This window comes from Salvia splendens, chromosome 15 (assembly GCF_004379255.2).
Source record: "Salvia splendens isolate huo1 chromosome 15, SspV2, whole genome shotgun sequence".
NCBI lineage: Eukaryota > Viridiplantae > Streptophyta > Magnoliopsida > Lamiales > Lamiaceae > Salvia > Salvia splendens.
The window spans coordinates 13,606,073-13,621,229 of record NC_056046.1 but is presented as its reverse complement, the minus strand read 5'-3'; the positions used below and the strand labels follow the sequence as shown (position 1 = coordinate 13,621,229).

General features: G+C 43.2%; 2 protein-coding genes across 2 annotated transcripts; both read right to left on the bottom strand.

The window, feature by feature from the left end:
- Positions 1-1,859: 1,859 nt before the first annotated feature.
- On the bottom strand, positions 1,860-5,878 carry LOC121768453 (vacuolar-processing enzyme-like). Its single transcript, XM_042164974.1, has 9 exons — positions 5,076-5,878; positions 4,155-4,319; positions 3,821-3,977; positions 3,641-3,726; positions 3,367-3,566; positions 2,887-2,935; positions 2,604-2,813; positions 2,310-2,516; positions 1,860-2,183 (listed from the first exon to the last, which is right to left on the bottom strand). The coding sequence occupies exons 1-9, from the start codon at positions 5,238-5,240 to the stop codon at positions 2,019-2,021; spliced, it is 1,404 nt and encodes a 467-aa protein (XP_042020908.1). The 5' UTR covers positions 5,241-5,878; the 3' UTR covers positions 1,860-2,018.
- A 153-nt stretch (positions 5,879-6,031) lies between these two features.
- On the bottom strand, positions 6,032-15,046 carry LOC121768454 (FAM10 family protein At4g22670-like). Its single transcript, XM_042164975.1, has 11 exons — positions 14,824-15,046; positions 14,600-14,642; positions 14,213-14,368; positions 14,031-14,118; positions 13,865-13,945; positions 13,710-13,774; positions 7,929-8,069; positions 7,730-7,846; positions 7,396-7,650; positions 7,166-7,223; positions 6,032-6,417 (listed from the first exon to the last, which is right to left on the bottom strand). Exons 1-11 carry the CDS (start codon positions 14,931-14,933, stop codon positions 6,320-6,322), a joined length of 1,212 nt encoding a protein of 403 aa, XP_042020909.1. The 5' UTR covers positions 14,934-15,046; the 3' UTR covers positions 6,032-6,319.
- Between the last annotated feature and the right edge of the window lie 111 nt (positions 15,047-15,157).

Here is a 15,157-nt window from a genome sequence, read left to right as displayed (position 1 = left end):
ATAGCAAATTACGCTTAAGTTTTGTACATGCAATAAATATTTATGTGTGACTTCAGAAATATTGATCACACAATAAATAGTAGAGTGAACTACATAAAAAATCTCTGACGTTTCCATTTGTTACACTGCAGACCCCTGACAAAAAAAATATCACCACAAGACTCTGACCTTAAACATAATCACATATCATATTTTTGTAGCCAATTTTCGGACCAAAATACCCAAATGCCTTGCAGGGCATTTCAGACATATTACCCTGTCTTGCAGGCCTACTCTGTACATAGCTGCACTTTTGAAGACATTAGCTCTGCACTTTTGTCAAATCAAAGTTGATGTTCCCTGTGTACTTCCCTCTATATTTTAAGTGTTTGAAATTAAATTGGTTGGGTGAACCATTGTAGGACGTAAGGCCCAAGATATCATCAACTCATATTTGGCGTAAGAAATTTTAGTGCGTGGAGTATTTCAAAACAGAAAGTTTGAGTTATAATAATTCAGTAAATCTTGATTATATATAAAAAAAATCTAAACTTGGATATCATATTCTTGAATTTAAAGAAGTGATCTCTATGGAGTAATAGGTAAATGCCTTTTCTGTTTTAATAAGTAAATTGTATATTTGGTGATTTTCCTTTTTATATTTTTGTCGCTAACGCTGAAAAATTTTAGTGCCATAACGCTAACAAATGTTTACAAGTTTTAATGCTAATAAGTCCAAAAAAGCTAATCAAAATGTGCTTTTGACAGCGGACTTATGGCGTTACCTAATGGCGTAGACCATTAATTTGACCCCAAGATTCTTCTAACTTATTCAAATCTCAATATGTCGAAACACCCGTTTCTTCTTGCATTATTTATTTTTTAGTAGTATCATATTGTCTTTGGAGATTATTAAAATAAAATCAATTTCTGAGTTTGTTACTCCACAACTTACACGAGCCCTATAATGATTTTTATTCTATACTACTATACATATTTATATAGGACTATATGTAATTATTTAATAATCTCATGGGTTTAAGTCTAATTATTTAATAATCTCGTGGGTTTAAGTCGAAATCATTGTCGCGAAGTTAAAAGCACCCAATAATTCTGAGCAAGGTTTAGTTACAATTTTTAATTATGTTATTTTGAAAGTACGGAATATTATTCCAACCATATTAAAATCGAAGGGACATGGTTTAGATGTGCAAGAAGACTAAGTCAAAGGTAATTAGCAGTACATGCAGTGCAGTTTACAGACCGCCACTGCAGATTTCCATTTGATATACCCATAATGCCCTTTTAGGGCTAAAAGGTATTTTAGTCAGAAAAAATATAATATGTGATTATGTTTAAGGTTAGAGAATTGTGGTGATATTTTTTTTTTGTCAGGGGTCGGCAGTGCAACCAATGAAAACGTCAAAGACTTTTTATGTAGTTCACGCTAAATAGTAATGGACTCAAAATAAGACCATTTCCATTTTAAAGTAAAACTAGTCTAATTTCAATCACAATTTCCGCGATGGTTAACTGTAAGTGCTAATCTCGGCCATTAAATTCGAAAATAAAGTATCGTTAAATACTACTAGTAACAAATTAAAGCTATCAATTTCTTTCATCTAAAAATATCTATCTAAACGAAGTAATAAAAATTAGTGCCATGCATAGTACAAAGATTTGCATTTTATGTATCGGGAGACTGACTGCAATATCCACTCCCACAAATTCTATTTCATGGATCCATTCCAGCCTATAAATATTAAATGTCTCCTCTTTTGCTCCTCCCCTCCGAAAAAGGCCTATAAATACTTTTGTTGATCCATTTATCAATCCCAATGTATGAATTTCTACAAATTTGAGATCCACGTTAAAACACATTTCTCCTCATCATGTATCATCCCTTCATGATATCTCAATCATTAGCATATCTATAAATTATGTTATTCATTGATCATCGTCCTGTATCTTGCAACAAACACAATCTAAACACACCACATTGCACAACTTCGACAGTAATTTCCACAATTCGTACATATTTACGCAGCAGGCAGCAGCGGGGTAGATGTAGCACCACAAGCCGCCATACATGCTTCTTCCATTCTGCTTACGGAAACCCCGGCGTTACAAATATTCGCAAATGATCGCATGTGTTTCATTCCATACTGCGCCAATGGGCCACACTCAGCTTCAAATACATGAACCTGCTCATCGGTCATATATGTCAGAAACACACAAAATTTCAAAAATAACCATTTCAACCTTCGACTTCAGACATTAACCACTATCTATACAGCTCGGCATAATAAAACACAATTAAGAAAACAAACCATTGATTTCAAACAGTCCCAGTCATCCACAAGGGGCAAACCACCTCCTCTTCTTGATTTAAGGACAGCAGGAGACTTCGCTGGGCCGAATAAGACAACGCCGATAATGTCCAAGCTACCATCAAGATGCTTCCGGTGCAGCATCGTGCTCGTAATCAGCTTCAGCAGTTGTGCCTTCTTTTCTGTATCATCGTTCGACCTGTTGTACTGAACCAGACACAGAAAATGCAATCCAAGTTCATAAGAGGGATCTCATCAACTCTGGTGAGAAAACTGCACGGTGCATCGACTTACCATTTCCCACAGAGAGAGAATATCGGCATCCCTCTGGTTGACAACACCCATGTTAGCTTTGGCATTGAATTGATTCGGTGGAAGGTTCTCAGTCGCCGGATCAAATCCTTGGAACAGATACAGCTTCTCAGATTTGATGCTTTTGTTCCCGTATTCCATAACATGAGATCCAGCATTGTATGTGTTGTAGTTAGATGTTCGTTCCTTGACCTACAATAAGTTGCAAAGGTACTGCGAATTCAAAATAGCCATCCACCTTACAAGCCATCAGTCGGATTTATACCTGATCGTATTGTTGCTGTACCGTTTCTCGTTTGAGGTTGTGGGACTCGCTGCACTCGAAAGACAAGCATACAATATAAGTATCAGCAAGCCCATCTAAAAGCAAAGGCAGAAGCAGAGAAGATGAAACCGATGTTTAAATGTAGCTATGATCAAACTAACATATAATCCTGGCAATTAATGGCACGTTCCAGTGTATAAGATAGCAATGGAAAATACGTCCCACTTGAAACATAATGTCCAAATATTACTACTACGATTTAAGCTATCAAGTGTTCCAATATAATCATAACAATGACAAAATTTCAGTTTGAAAAGAAAAGGATGGGAAACATGTCACACTTGAGATTTGAAAAAAAATATTAATCAAAATCGTACAACTCAGGAGCTCCTATGTCAGCTAGGCACGTCGTAATTTCAAATGCACCACATAAGAACAGAATGTGTAGGACTAATGGTTCACTAGCATAGTCAGAAGTACCTGTCTTCCATCCAAGCAACGCTATACAAATCTCCCAAACATGTCATGTACTCGGGAGGAGGCGGGGGATCCATCCCAGGACAGTAAGTTCCCCAGCTACTCTCTTCAGCATTTGATGCCGTGGTCACATAGACGTCCAGATCATCAGGCATCATTCCTTCAAATACACTTCCACTCTCACATGCTTCAATATATATCACCTGCATGAACACAGACGACATCAAATACCAAAAACAACTCAGTAGGCCTTCAAAACAGTACACGAAGGCCTCACCATTTCTTTGTAGGTGCCAGATTCATGCTTCTTCTTTAGAACGTCAATGAAATCTTTTCCATACAGATATGGCATATTCGGCATCCCTGAGGATTATAACGAGTCTTACGTCATGGGCTGTGTTACAATGCTAAATGGACTTCCAATTCAGAGAATGTCCGCAGGATACTATTTACTCACCAAGCACTCCAGGGCCGCCATGGTCGGAATAGTAAATAAATATCGTGTCTCCTGGTTTACTGTCAACAACTTTACCACTTCCACCTGTTACAGCACTTGTATTGCCTAGGATTACAGCATAGAAATTCTCCGTTGTGACTTGCTCACCGGTATAGTCCTTCAATAAGAAATCAATAAAGCAGGTTTAGAATATATCTAGAAACCATCATGCCAAGTTAATTCTAACATAGATGCCAAAATAATCAAACTGTCAAGTCCCTCACCGATAGAGTCTTGGAGATTGAAATAATAATTTCAGAGAATAATATTGACATTCATAAATGTCACAATTTACCTTTGGAACACCAGCATAGACGTCCTCGCCTGTTGGGTGATTGATCAAAACTCCTTTTCGAGGATTTAGATCATTCATTGCGATGTCATCATACATGAAAACTATAATGTTCTCATCTTTGATGCCTCCTTTTTTGAGTATTTGGTATGCATGGCAAACGTCAGCCTGCAGTAATTTTTCATGTACGAGTACACAACAATCTATCATATATATGTAGAAGATCTTCATGTCTATGCGATTTAATTGTAGAAGTTGTAATGAAACATATGTAACAAAAGCTGTAGCCCGTAGCACATCCAAAACCATAATTTGGTTGCATTATTTGGTTTATGTGTCAATTGAAAGGAACACAAAACGCCTACTCATCCTTGATGAGGCATAGTTCATATTCAGGTGCTGCTGCACTTCCTCACTCAAATCAAACTTCTTTTTATACACAAAATGCATATTACCCTCTGATTAGTTACCAAGCTTCAACATGATCCAGCAAAATGGTAGCGAAGAAGTTGAGACTATACTACTCATAAAATTATTTAAAAGAATATATTCCATCAATCCACAAAAACATGCTAATATTTCAATAAAGTAAAGCTGATAATGGAGTTTTTTTGCAGTCGAAAAAAAAGATTAGACATAGTTTTGGGACTCCACATAGTTATTGTATGTGTTCATAACATTATTTTCACATTCTCACAAAAAATACATATAATTTGGGGCGCTCTTCTTTCATTCAGAAAGTATAAATATGATACTCCTACTACATAGAGACAAGTGAATACAATATAAAGTATAAAAAATTAGTACTTTGAAGAAATTAAGACATACAAAACATTTTTATATATATCTTATATCTAATAAACAAAAACATAGGAAAAAATTTAATAGACAAATTTAGCAATAAAATCGGTTTAGGAAATAAACCTGATGGCGATAATTTCCAAAGCCATTAGAACCCGCTACAAGCACCGCCCACCTGGTGGCATTCTCCTCCGTGGGCAGCCGGATAATGGGATCCCACACACTCTGCCGCCTTGCCACCGCCGCTGCGATAAACATGAACAGCACAAAAATCCGAGTAAGAGCCATCCAGAAATGCACAAATGAAATGGCGTAGGCGTTTGGTAGTCTTATTAAAAGCGGCGTGCTCAGGCATGCAGAAGAAGGGAGCGACACCTGTTCCAGCGGCAGCGTGTGGGCCCACTGCTCACCTCTACTTCCCTCATCTTGCGGCTTTTTCAATTTACTTTCAGCTTGTGAACCGTTTTTCTATACGCCTTCTTATTCTAGTTATGGGTTCAATTAATTGTCACACTTTGGTCCTACTATATCTAAATACAACCCTCATTTTTTTCAGTTCTTATTAAAAAAAAACTAAATAAGAATCAATTGCAATTTTACCCTAGCCACCAATATAATACTCCCTCCGTCCAATTCACTCGCATTTTCAATCATTAATTTGAAATTACTGATTAGTACTTGAAGTATAATGAGATATCCCTGAATAAGAAAATACTTAATTAACTCTAATATATTATCCTAATTCTTATTTAAATAGAAATAGTGTAAATAGTTTGAGATAAATTGAAATAGAAAAATGCAAGTAACATGAAATAGAGGGATAATGCATGTATAATTTTGTCAAAACCTAAAATTATAAGAAATAGAATGAAATGGATAATACAATTATAGATGAAATGAAAGTAGAAATAGTGACTAAGAAAAAGTAATACTATGAGAAAACATGATTCCTTTTTTCCAACATTCCATTATAGGAGTATCATTGATGGCCTTAATATTTTGGAACAATTCACTTTCTCCAATAGGTATTGCTTTACATGGCACTGATTTGTACGTGTAAACCAGAGCAAACCACATCGTCAACAAAGGGAGATATATTAGTCTTCAAGTTTGTACAGCATAAAACAAATTTTAGCATCCCCAAATGATTACTTATAAGATACATACGTAACAAATCCGTGGACCATGATCTTCACAAGTTGCCATATTCCGAGGTAAATTGCACCATATCATATGTGAACTTAGACTGTAAAGACACATTTCCTGTCTAAAACACAGTTTTTAAAGCATGTTCCGAAAACATGTAGACGCCCTTCAAAATAATAGAAACCTCCAGTAATGCCAAAATGGGAGCCAGCAATCACTACTCACTGTGAACCAGCAAATTTACCCATCATTTTTGCTATAATTGGAGCTACCTTTGGGTTCGATTGATGTTTGGCCAGGTTAGCAGGGTTCTTCATAACTGAATAAAAACCAAGAAGAATAGAAAATCAGAAAATATAGGGCATAATCTTGAGCTCTATAAGGCCCTCATGAGAAACACTGCTTATTCTCAGCAAAGCAAAGTATGTCATTCGAAATTAAAGATCCCAATAAACATACAAAACAAATCATGCAGGTGAATGTTGGATCAATTTACTTTCAATAATACATAGGGAAACAATAGCACACCAGTGAATGAGCTAAAAGCAACGGTCATGTTCCACATAAGCAACTGAAGGGATAATATATAGTTCACTCTACATTTAACCTGACAAACATTAAATACATAGAAACCAACCGATAAAAGCAAGGCTATGGAAACTTTATTCCTTTTTTTCATTGTCTTTTTAACTATTTATGAGAAGGCATTGGAAGTTTGGAACTCTAAACATTTGATCATTCAGCTGGAAATTTTGGTCAAATCCCTAAAATTCTAGATATCTGATAGTTAACCACAACTCCACAAGTAACTAAAGTTATCCATTACAAAAAAATCAATTTAAGTTAATAACAAAAAACAAGAATACGTAACGATGAAGAACGCCATAAGAAGATACTGAGCCCAATTACTTTCAATAACGCATAATGATATATTGCAAATGATGCCAACATAGTAACTATCTTCTAAAAAGAATTTGAAAAGTAAAAGTAGAAAGCGTGAAATGTGAATATCAACCAGCAAAAAATTAGAAAATTATAATTGGATAGTTGAGCCAGAAAATATATACCATCTTGGAGTGCAGCCATGACTTCAGGATCTTTGAACGCTGACATCAATTCAGGATCCTGTCACATTACAATAAATTGCAAGCTGTTAGAATCCGACTTTTGAAATAGCAAACAATGTAACTGATGAAAACAACACAGATGATGTCATGAAAATATACAAAAATTATTATCATGTATCTCTTAAATAGCCATGTCCACAAGATAAAACTGATCTGAACAAACAACTCACATTCAGTATCTTGCTGTAGTCAACATTCCCGGGCATACCTTGCCCCATGCCGGGCATACCTTGCCCCATGCCGGGCATACCTCCCCCCATTCCGGGCATACCTCCAGGAAATCCACCTGGCATGCCCCCAGGAAAACCTCCGGGCATGCCCCCAGGAAAACCTCCTGGCATTCCACCAGGAAATCCACCGGGCATGCCCCCAGCTCCTCTACTTGATGATGATTCCTCTTGTCTCTTAGCTTTTTCATATGCAGCCTTCAAAAAGAAATATGGAAAATAGGTTTATGCTTAGGGAGTAAAAGAGAACACGAGTGATACATGAAAGATGCGTCACATGTGCTTCAGCACGGCGCCGTTGTCTCTCGCGTTCATTCTTCCTATCTTCTCTCTCTTTGCGAAGCCTATCATATTTTCTATGATGTTCCTCAATCTTATGAGCATTTGGCTCAACCTAACAAACATTCAATAGTAAGAGGTTGCTATTACTATTATACCATGACAGCTTTACTGCAGAAAAGGACACAAAAGCCAACCTTCTTTAGCACAGCACTGATTTCCTCATCATAGTCAAGTTTTGAGGCCAGGTGAAGATCCTTGGCTGCTTCTTCCCATTTCCCAAGCATGGCCTGTGCTATACCACGTGACTTGTACCCTTTGGCAGAGTCTGGATTGATCTGCAGAAGAAGTTATCTGTAATTCTGTATGACTTTCATTGGCCACAGAAGGGTGTAACACAGATATTTCCCAAAAAACTTAATTTGAAAAGATAGATGCTGATGGAACAATGTTAATACAACATGAGGATTCAGAACTGCCTAAACCAAAACAAGCAGATATGCTTAGTTCAAAAGATATATCACTATGGAAAAGCCAAACAGACTGCAAGCAACAGAAATTACAGATGTAAAGAACACCCTGATGCAATATTTCTTTACTAATTTGGATGGTTGTAGCTGACTGCAATCCATGAATGCCATATGCAGTCATGTTGCAACTTGCAAGATACCATGTTATCATCAAGAAAGATTCAGAAATTAATAGAACCAGCAGAAAGTAGTATGTATTGACAAAATGTGGAATGACAATTGTTACTGATACGACAGGAGCATGGAGGGTCTACCGCTGAGGAAATCGGGGGGTAGTTTGGCCGGTGGAGAAGAGTGAGGAAGCAGGCGCGGCAGGTGCGGCCTGCGGAGGAAAATAAGGAGGGAATCGAAGGAAAAAGGGAAGCGGCTAGTTTGTTAGTTTGTTCCTATTTTATTGTGATTCAATTATTTCTTCTTATATCCATAGTCTATAAATATAGCGACTCTAGTGAGAATAATTATCTCGGATAGTGATCACTTGTTTTGGACGACGGATTGTCGTAGGCCTCCGTAGTGAGGATTGTCTTTTGAGTCTTGATTTCTATCAATAAAGTCCGCAAATTTCCCTACAAACATTACTGTGAGTGTGTGTGCGTGTGGTGATTACAACCAAAGTGGTACAACTCGTGCCCGACTCAACTTTACTGCCTTTACTCCGCTAACAATTGGTGCGGTGAACGATGGTGAACTCTCGAGGTGATTCTCGCCTTGACGCGGTGGAGAAGGCAAACGAGGAACTCAACGAACGGGTCACATCATTGGAGTCCAAGCTCGACTCCTTCTTGGTCGAGATGCGCGCAGGATTCGCGTCCCTCACCCCGGTGCCAAGGTCCCTCCGGCGGACGAGGCTTCCTCCGAGAACCGGGAATCAAATTCAGTTTCAACCGGCAACAATCCCCCATCCCCTATGCCGACGTTTGACGGCACTGACGCCCTCGCATGGCTGGCAAGGGCGGAGCAATACTTCCTGATTTCGGATACGGCGCCCGAGAAGCGGGTGGGCGTAGCCATGGTGGCGTTGGCTGGCGCCGCCCTCCCCTGGTATCAGCTTCTGCGGAGACGGGATCCAGACCTCTCCTGGGCCAGGTTTGCTCGTGAGTTGATGAAGCGTTTCGGGGGAAATGGGGCCCTGGACGAGTACGAGGCCTTTGCAGCAGTCCGGCACATGGGCTCCCTCGCGGAATATGTAGCAGCCTTCGAGGCTCGCCTCGCACAGGTTCCGGATATAGCCTGCCACCAGTACCTCGGATTCTTCATGGCAGCCCTCCGTCCCGAAGTGCGCCTCCAGATGAAATCCGCCAAGATTACGTCGTATGAGGACGCTGTGGAGTTGGCACTGGACATCGACCTGCTCGCTTCACAGCAGCCGCCCGGACAGCTCCTTCCCCATCCCACGGTGTGTCTCACCCCTACGTCGGCCAGCAACGCCGCCCAGCAGCAACCGGCTACTCGAACCCTCCATCTCAGTTCTCCTCCACTGGGTCATCCCGGCCGGTGTCCAAACGCTTCCGGAATATTTCACCGGAGGAGTATAGGAGGCACATCGCGGCTGGCACGTGTGTCAAGTGCGGTCTCAAGTTTAGCCCGACTCACAAGTGCCCGCCCAAGACCCTCAATGTCCTCATCTGCGACGAAGACGAGCTGCCAGCGGAGGACCTGGAGCTCGAGGACCCTACGGAGCTGGAAGATATGAGTAAACCGGAACTCTCCGTTTTATCCCTACATGGCTTGGACACAGCAAATACCATGAAGTTGTTCGGCCATGTGGGTCAGCAACAGGTCAAGATAATGGTGGATAGCGGGGCAAACTACTGTTTCATCTTCGAGCAATGCGCCCAACAGCTCCAACTGCGGATCACCCCAACGTCGCCCTACTCAGTCGTATTAGGGGACGGATCCACGCGGCGTGCGGCTGGAATCTGCAAAGGGGTCACGGTTACAATGGCAAACGAGGACTTCACCATATCTTGCTATGTGTTCCCCCTTCGCAACATCGACATCATTTTGGGAGTCTCGTGGCTCGCCTCCCTGGGATACGTCATGGTCAATTGGCAACACTCCTCAATGGATTTCTCGGTCCACGGCAGACCCGTGGCCCTCAAGGGGAACCCATCCCTCATGCGGCGTGCCTGCTCCACCGGGGACCTCCGTCGCCTGGAGGAAGGCGACTGCGGATGGATCCTCCACGCAATAGACACCACGCCGTCAGCGTCCCTTTTTGGCATCGACCCGGCCCTGTCGGCCGAGGCCGCAGACCAATTGCGGCACCTGATCAACCAATTCCCCGCAATCACGGTGTCCGCATCCGACCTACCGCCCCGCCGCCAGACTGACCACAGAATACCACTTCGACCCGGTACGGAACCCGTCTCCGTTCGTCCATATCGTTACAATCATCTACAGAAGGACGAAATGGAAAAGCTCGTGGCAGAAATGCTGGAGTCAGGCGTAATCCAGCCCAGCACGAGTCCATTCTCCAGCCCGATACTCCTCGTTCGCAAAAAGGATGGCTCTTGGAGGTTCTGCGTGGACTACCGGAAGTTGAACAAAAGGACGGTTCCGGACAAGTACCCTATTCCGGTGATACATGAGCTGTTGGACGAGCTACATGGGGCCCGCTGGTTCAGCAAGATCGACTTGAAGGCGGGGTACCACCAACCGAGGACGTCCCAAAGACCGCTTTCCGAACCCACTCAGGCCATTACGAGTTCTTGGTAATGCCGTTCGGCCTCACCAACGCCCCGGCTACCTTCCAAAGCCTCATGAATGATATTTTCAGGCCGGCGTTACGGAAATACGTGTTGGTTTTTTTCGACGATATCCTCGTCTACAGCACCTCGTGGCCCGACCATCTGCGCCACCTCCATTTGGTTTTCACGGCCCTGCAGACTCACTCACTCGTGGTGAACTCAAAGAAGTGCCTCCTGGGCCGCGATAGCGTCGAATATTTAGGCAACATCGTGTCCTTCAACAGCGTTAAGATGGACCCGACCAAGATCTCAGCAGTCCTCCGCTGGCCCACCCCATCTTCGCTGAAGGGCGTGCGCGGGTTCCTTGGCCTAACCGGGTATTACCGCCGTTTCATCCGAGACTACGGCAAAATTGCAGCGCCCCTCACTGATCTATTAAAAATACCGCAGCCCGCAACCCCGAAGAGACCATGGGCTTGGCCACCGGCGGCAGCCTCGGCATTTGAGGCACTCAAGACGGCTTTGACATCAGCCCCCCTCCTCAAAATGCCAGATTTTTCCAAGGAATTCGTGATCGAGTGCGATGCCTTGGGCCGCGGCCTAGGAGCAGTCCTAATGCAAGATCGTCAACCGATTGCATACTTCAGCAAGAACCTGGCCGGCCGCTGGTTAGCCAAGTCCGCTTACGAGGAGCTTATGGCTCTCGTCCTCGCCATTCATCATTGGCGGCCATACTTGCTAGGCCGCCGATTTGTGGTCCACACCGACCAACGCAGCTTGCGGCAACTCCTAGCCCACCCCTTGGCGACCCCGGCTCAACAAAATTGGGCGGCAAAGCTGCTAGGATACGACTTCACGATCGTCTATAAGGAGGGAAAACTGAACCGGGCGGCCGATGCCCTCTCTCGGCGGGACGACGAGCCTTTGGAATTCGCGGCTTTGTCCCTCCCAGCTTGGCCGGAGTGGTCAACCGTCCAGAGTGACTTAGCCGCAGACCCCGCGCTCCTAGACATCAAGACGGCCCTAGAGGCAGGCCGGCCAGCCGCCCGACACTACGAGCTGGTGCACGGCACCCTTTTCTACAAAGGGAGGATCGTCGTTCCCCCCCACTCCCCGTGGATACCTAGACTCCTCGCCGAGTTCCACGTGACACCAACGGGGGGACACTCGGGGGCGTACCGCACCTATCGCCGGTTGGCCTCCAACGTCTATTGGCCAGGCATGATGAAGAGGGTCTCCCAGTTCGTCGCGGCATGTGCAACGTGCCAGAAGCACAAGTCCGACACAAGATCGCCAGCGGGCCTGCTGCAGCCACTCCCAATTCCAGCTCGAGTTTGGGAGGATGTAAGCATGGACTTCATTTCGGGTTTGCCTCGAGCCGGAGGATTCGATTGCATCTTCGTGGTCGACCGCCTATCCAAGTATGGGCACTTCATCGGATTACGGCACCCCTTCATGGCCAGGCAAGTAGCGGAGCTGTTTACCAACGAGGTAGTTCGCCTCCACGGTATACCCCGGTCCATCGTATCCGACCGCAACCCCATATTTTTGAGCTCGTTCTGGAAGGAGCTTTTCCGCGCCACAGGAACTAAACTAAAGATGAGCTCTGCATATCACCCGGAAACGGACGGCCAAACCGAGGTACTAAACCGATGTTTGCAGACATACTTGCGTTGTTTCTCGTCGGACCGACCAAAGCAATGGAATAAATGGCTGGCTTGGGCGGAGTACTGCTATAACACCAGCGTCCACTCCGCCTCGGGGATGACGCCCTTCGAGGTGGTCTACGGGCGACAGGACCGAATGACTGCCTCGGCCAACAGGAAACGGCGGGATGTGGAGTTTACCGTAGGGGATATGGTCTATGTCCGGTTCCGACCACACAGGCAATCCACCCTGTTTTCCTCGCGCAACAGGAAGATGGCGCCCCGTTTCTTCGGGCCATTTCGAATAGAGTCCCGCATCGGGGCAACGGCCTATCGCCTTCAGCTCCCCGAGTCGACGCGCATACACCCCGTGTTCCACGTATCGCTGCTCAAACGGGCCATAGGGGAGGCCACGGCGGAGGCCAATCTACCAGATGGCCTGAGCGGAGGCGACCCTCCTTTTCTGCCCGAAAAAGTACTGGACACTCGAACTGACCAGCGGGATGGTGAGGTGCACAGCCAAGTCCTCATCAAGTGGCAAGGGATGGACAACGATGAGTCCACATGGATGGACGCGGCAGACGTGCAAGGCCAATTTCCTTTCTTCAGCCTTGCGGACAAGGCTGTTCGACGGGTGGGGCAGTTGATACGACAGGAGCATGGAGGGTCTACCGCCGAGGAAATCGGGGGGTAGTTGGGCCGGTGGAGAAGAGTGAGGAAGCAGGCGCGGCAGGTGCGGCCTGCGGAGGAAAATAAGGAGGGAATCGAAGGAAAAAGGGAAGCGGCTAGTTTGTTAGTTTGTTCCTATTTTATTGTGATTCAATTATTTCTTCTTATATCCATAGTCTATAAATATAGCGACTCTAGTGAGAATAATTATCTCGGATAGTGATCACTTGTTTTGGACGACGGATTGTCGTAGGCCTCCGTAGTGAGGATTGTCTTTTGAGTCTTGATTTCTATCAATAAAGTCCGCAAATTTCCCTACAAACATTACTGTGAGTGTGTGCGTGTGGTGATTACAACCAAAGTGGTACAACTCGTGCCCGACTCAACTTTACTGCCTTTACTCCGCTAACAGTTACATATCTCAAACAACATAAGACATATACCTCTAACGCCGCAGTAGCATCCCGAATAGCAGCATTTGGTTTTTTCATTTTAATATAGACACTAGCTGCAAGTTAAAAATGAAATTCACATATTAGCTAAGCATTTATGATGTAACACGTTTAAGAATACAAAAGAAAGGGATATGGCAATACACCTCGGGTTGCATACATAATTGCAGAAGTAGGGTTCAGCATGATAGCCTTGGTGAGACTCTCGATAGCTTCATCATGTTTGCCTATTTAATAAAAAGAAAAAGTTACTAAATGGCACAAAGCGATTAGTAATACTTACCAAAGATTATGTTCATAGCAGCAAAGTACCTTCAGAAATTGCTTCCATTGCCTGCATTTTAGCCTCCTGAGAAGCATCTCTGTTTTCCTCAGTAACCTCAACAGTGGCATCACCCATCTAGAGAATTTTATCATAAAAACACTTATTTACAGCTAAAAATTTCACAGAAGTGATGAAATAAAGAAAACGGGCAAAAATGGGTTGTGCAGACCTTCTGTGGAGGATCATTGTCAGGCTCCACAACATCAGAATCATCGAGTTCAATATCAGATTCAACTATCTCAGGCTCCTCTTCTTCCTGAGGTGGCTGTCTCTCATACTCAGTGTTGTCCATATCCTCATCACTATCATGTGCCACATGAGACTTCTGTGGTCCGTCATTTACAAAATAAACTTGAGTCATATCTCTCAACAATGAAAAACAAAAAGACGTGCACAACATATGGAATCAAAGAAAAATTACAGATATTATTCCTCATCATTGAATTATTCTCCACTAGATTAATCCAGCCCATATTCACCAGTACGAATCAAACCAAAGGAAATGAAACAAAATTTGAAAAGACGAGACACAAAATCTGAGTGAACTTGAACATACCGCTTCAGAAGCTCTTGCAGACGACGGAATCTCGCCTCCGAGACTGAACACCATCGAAACAATTACATTTAATTGACCAGAAAAATTCGAATTAAAATTGGAATTACTAACCGAATCATCTAAATACAAATCCTTAACTGAATTCACCACAGCATTTTCAAGCACAAATTTTTCTAAGGAAAGAGATAATACACGAACAAATTCTACTTCATAAATAATACTACCTCTCAACGTAATCCCGGAAAAAAGAGAGAGATGGATCGGAGAGAATGGACGGATTTGCCTTGCACTGTTCGATAAATTGCTTCAGTTGTTTTACTTTTGATGAATCCATGGTCGCAGTACCGAACTCTTTGCGCAGCTACTTGGATAAAAATTCTAGCTTTGCTGATTACAAACGGAGAGAGAGTCTTGTTGTAGAGAGCAAAGAAAATGAGCTATACATTTCTATCGAAGGGGGTCTAGAAGCTTCTATCAAGTTTTGGGTTTTGGATAAATACTGGGCTTGTTTGTTTGACATATCATTTAACTTAAAAAAATTAAGTAGTTTGGATGAAT

What these genes read in the sequence shown, in the direction of transcription:
- LOC121768453 (XM_042164974.1), bottom strand. Translation starts at nt 5,240, where the DNA reads ATGGCTCTTACTCGGATTTTTGTGCTGTTCATGTTTATCGCAGCGGCG. An exon ending in TCTATGCTGGTGTTCCAAAG is followed by an intron (nt 3,978 to 4,154) that starts GTAAATTGTGAC and finishes TTCTTATTGAAG; the next exon opens with GACTATACCGGTGAGCAAGT. An exon ending in TGGCGGCCCTGGAGTGCTTG is followed by an intron (nt 3,727 to 3,820) that starts GTGAGTAAATAG and finishes TATAATCCTCAG; the next exon opens with GGATGCCGAATATGCCATAT.
- LOC121768454 (XM_042164975.1), bottom strand. Translation starts at nt 14,933, where the DNA reads ATGGATTCATCAAAAGTAAAACAACTGAAGCAATTTATCGAACAGTGC. An exon ending in ATGCTACTGCGGCGTTAGAG is followed by an intron (nt 8,070 to 13,709) that starts GTATATGTCTTA and finishes CTTCTTCTGCAG; the next exon opens with ATCAATCCAGACTCTGCCAA. An exon ending in GGCGCCGTGCTGAAGCACAT is followed by an intron (nt 7,651 to 7,729) that starts GTGACGCATCTT and finishes TTCTTTTTGAAG; the next exon opens with GCTGCATATGAAAAAGCTAA.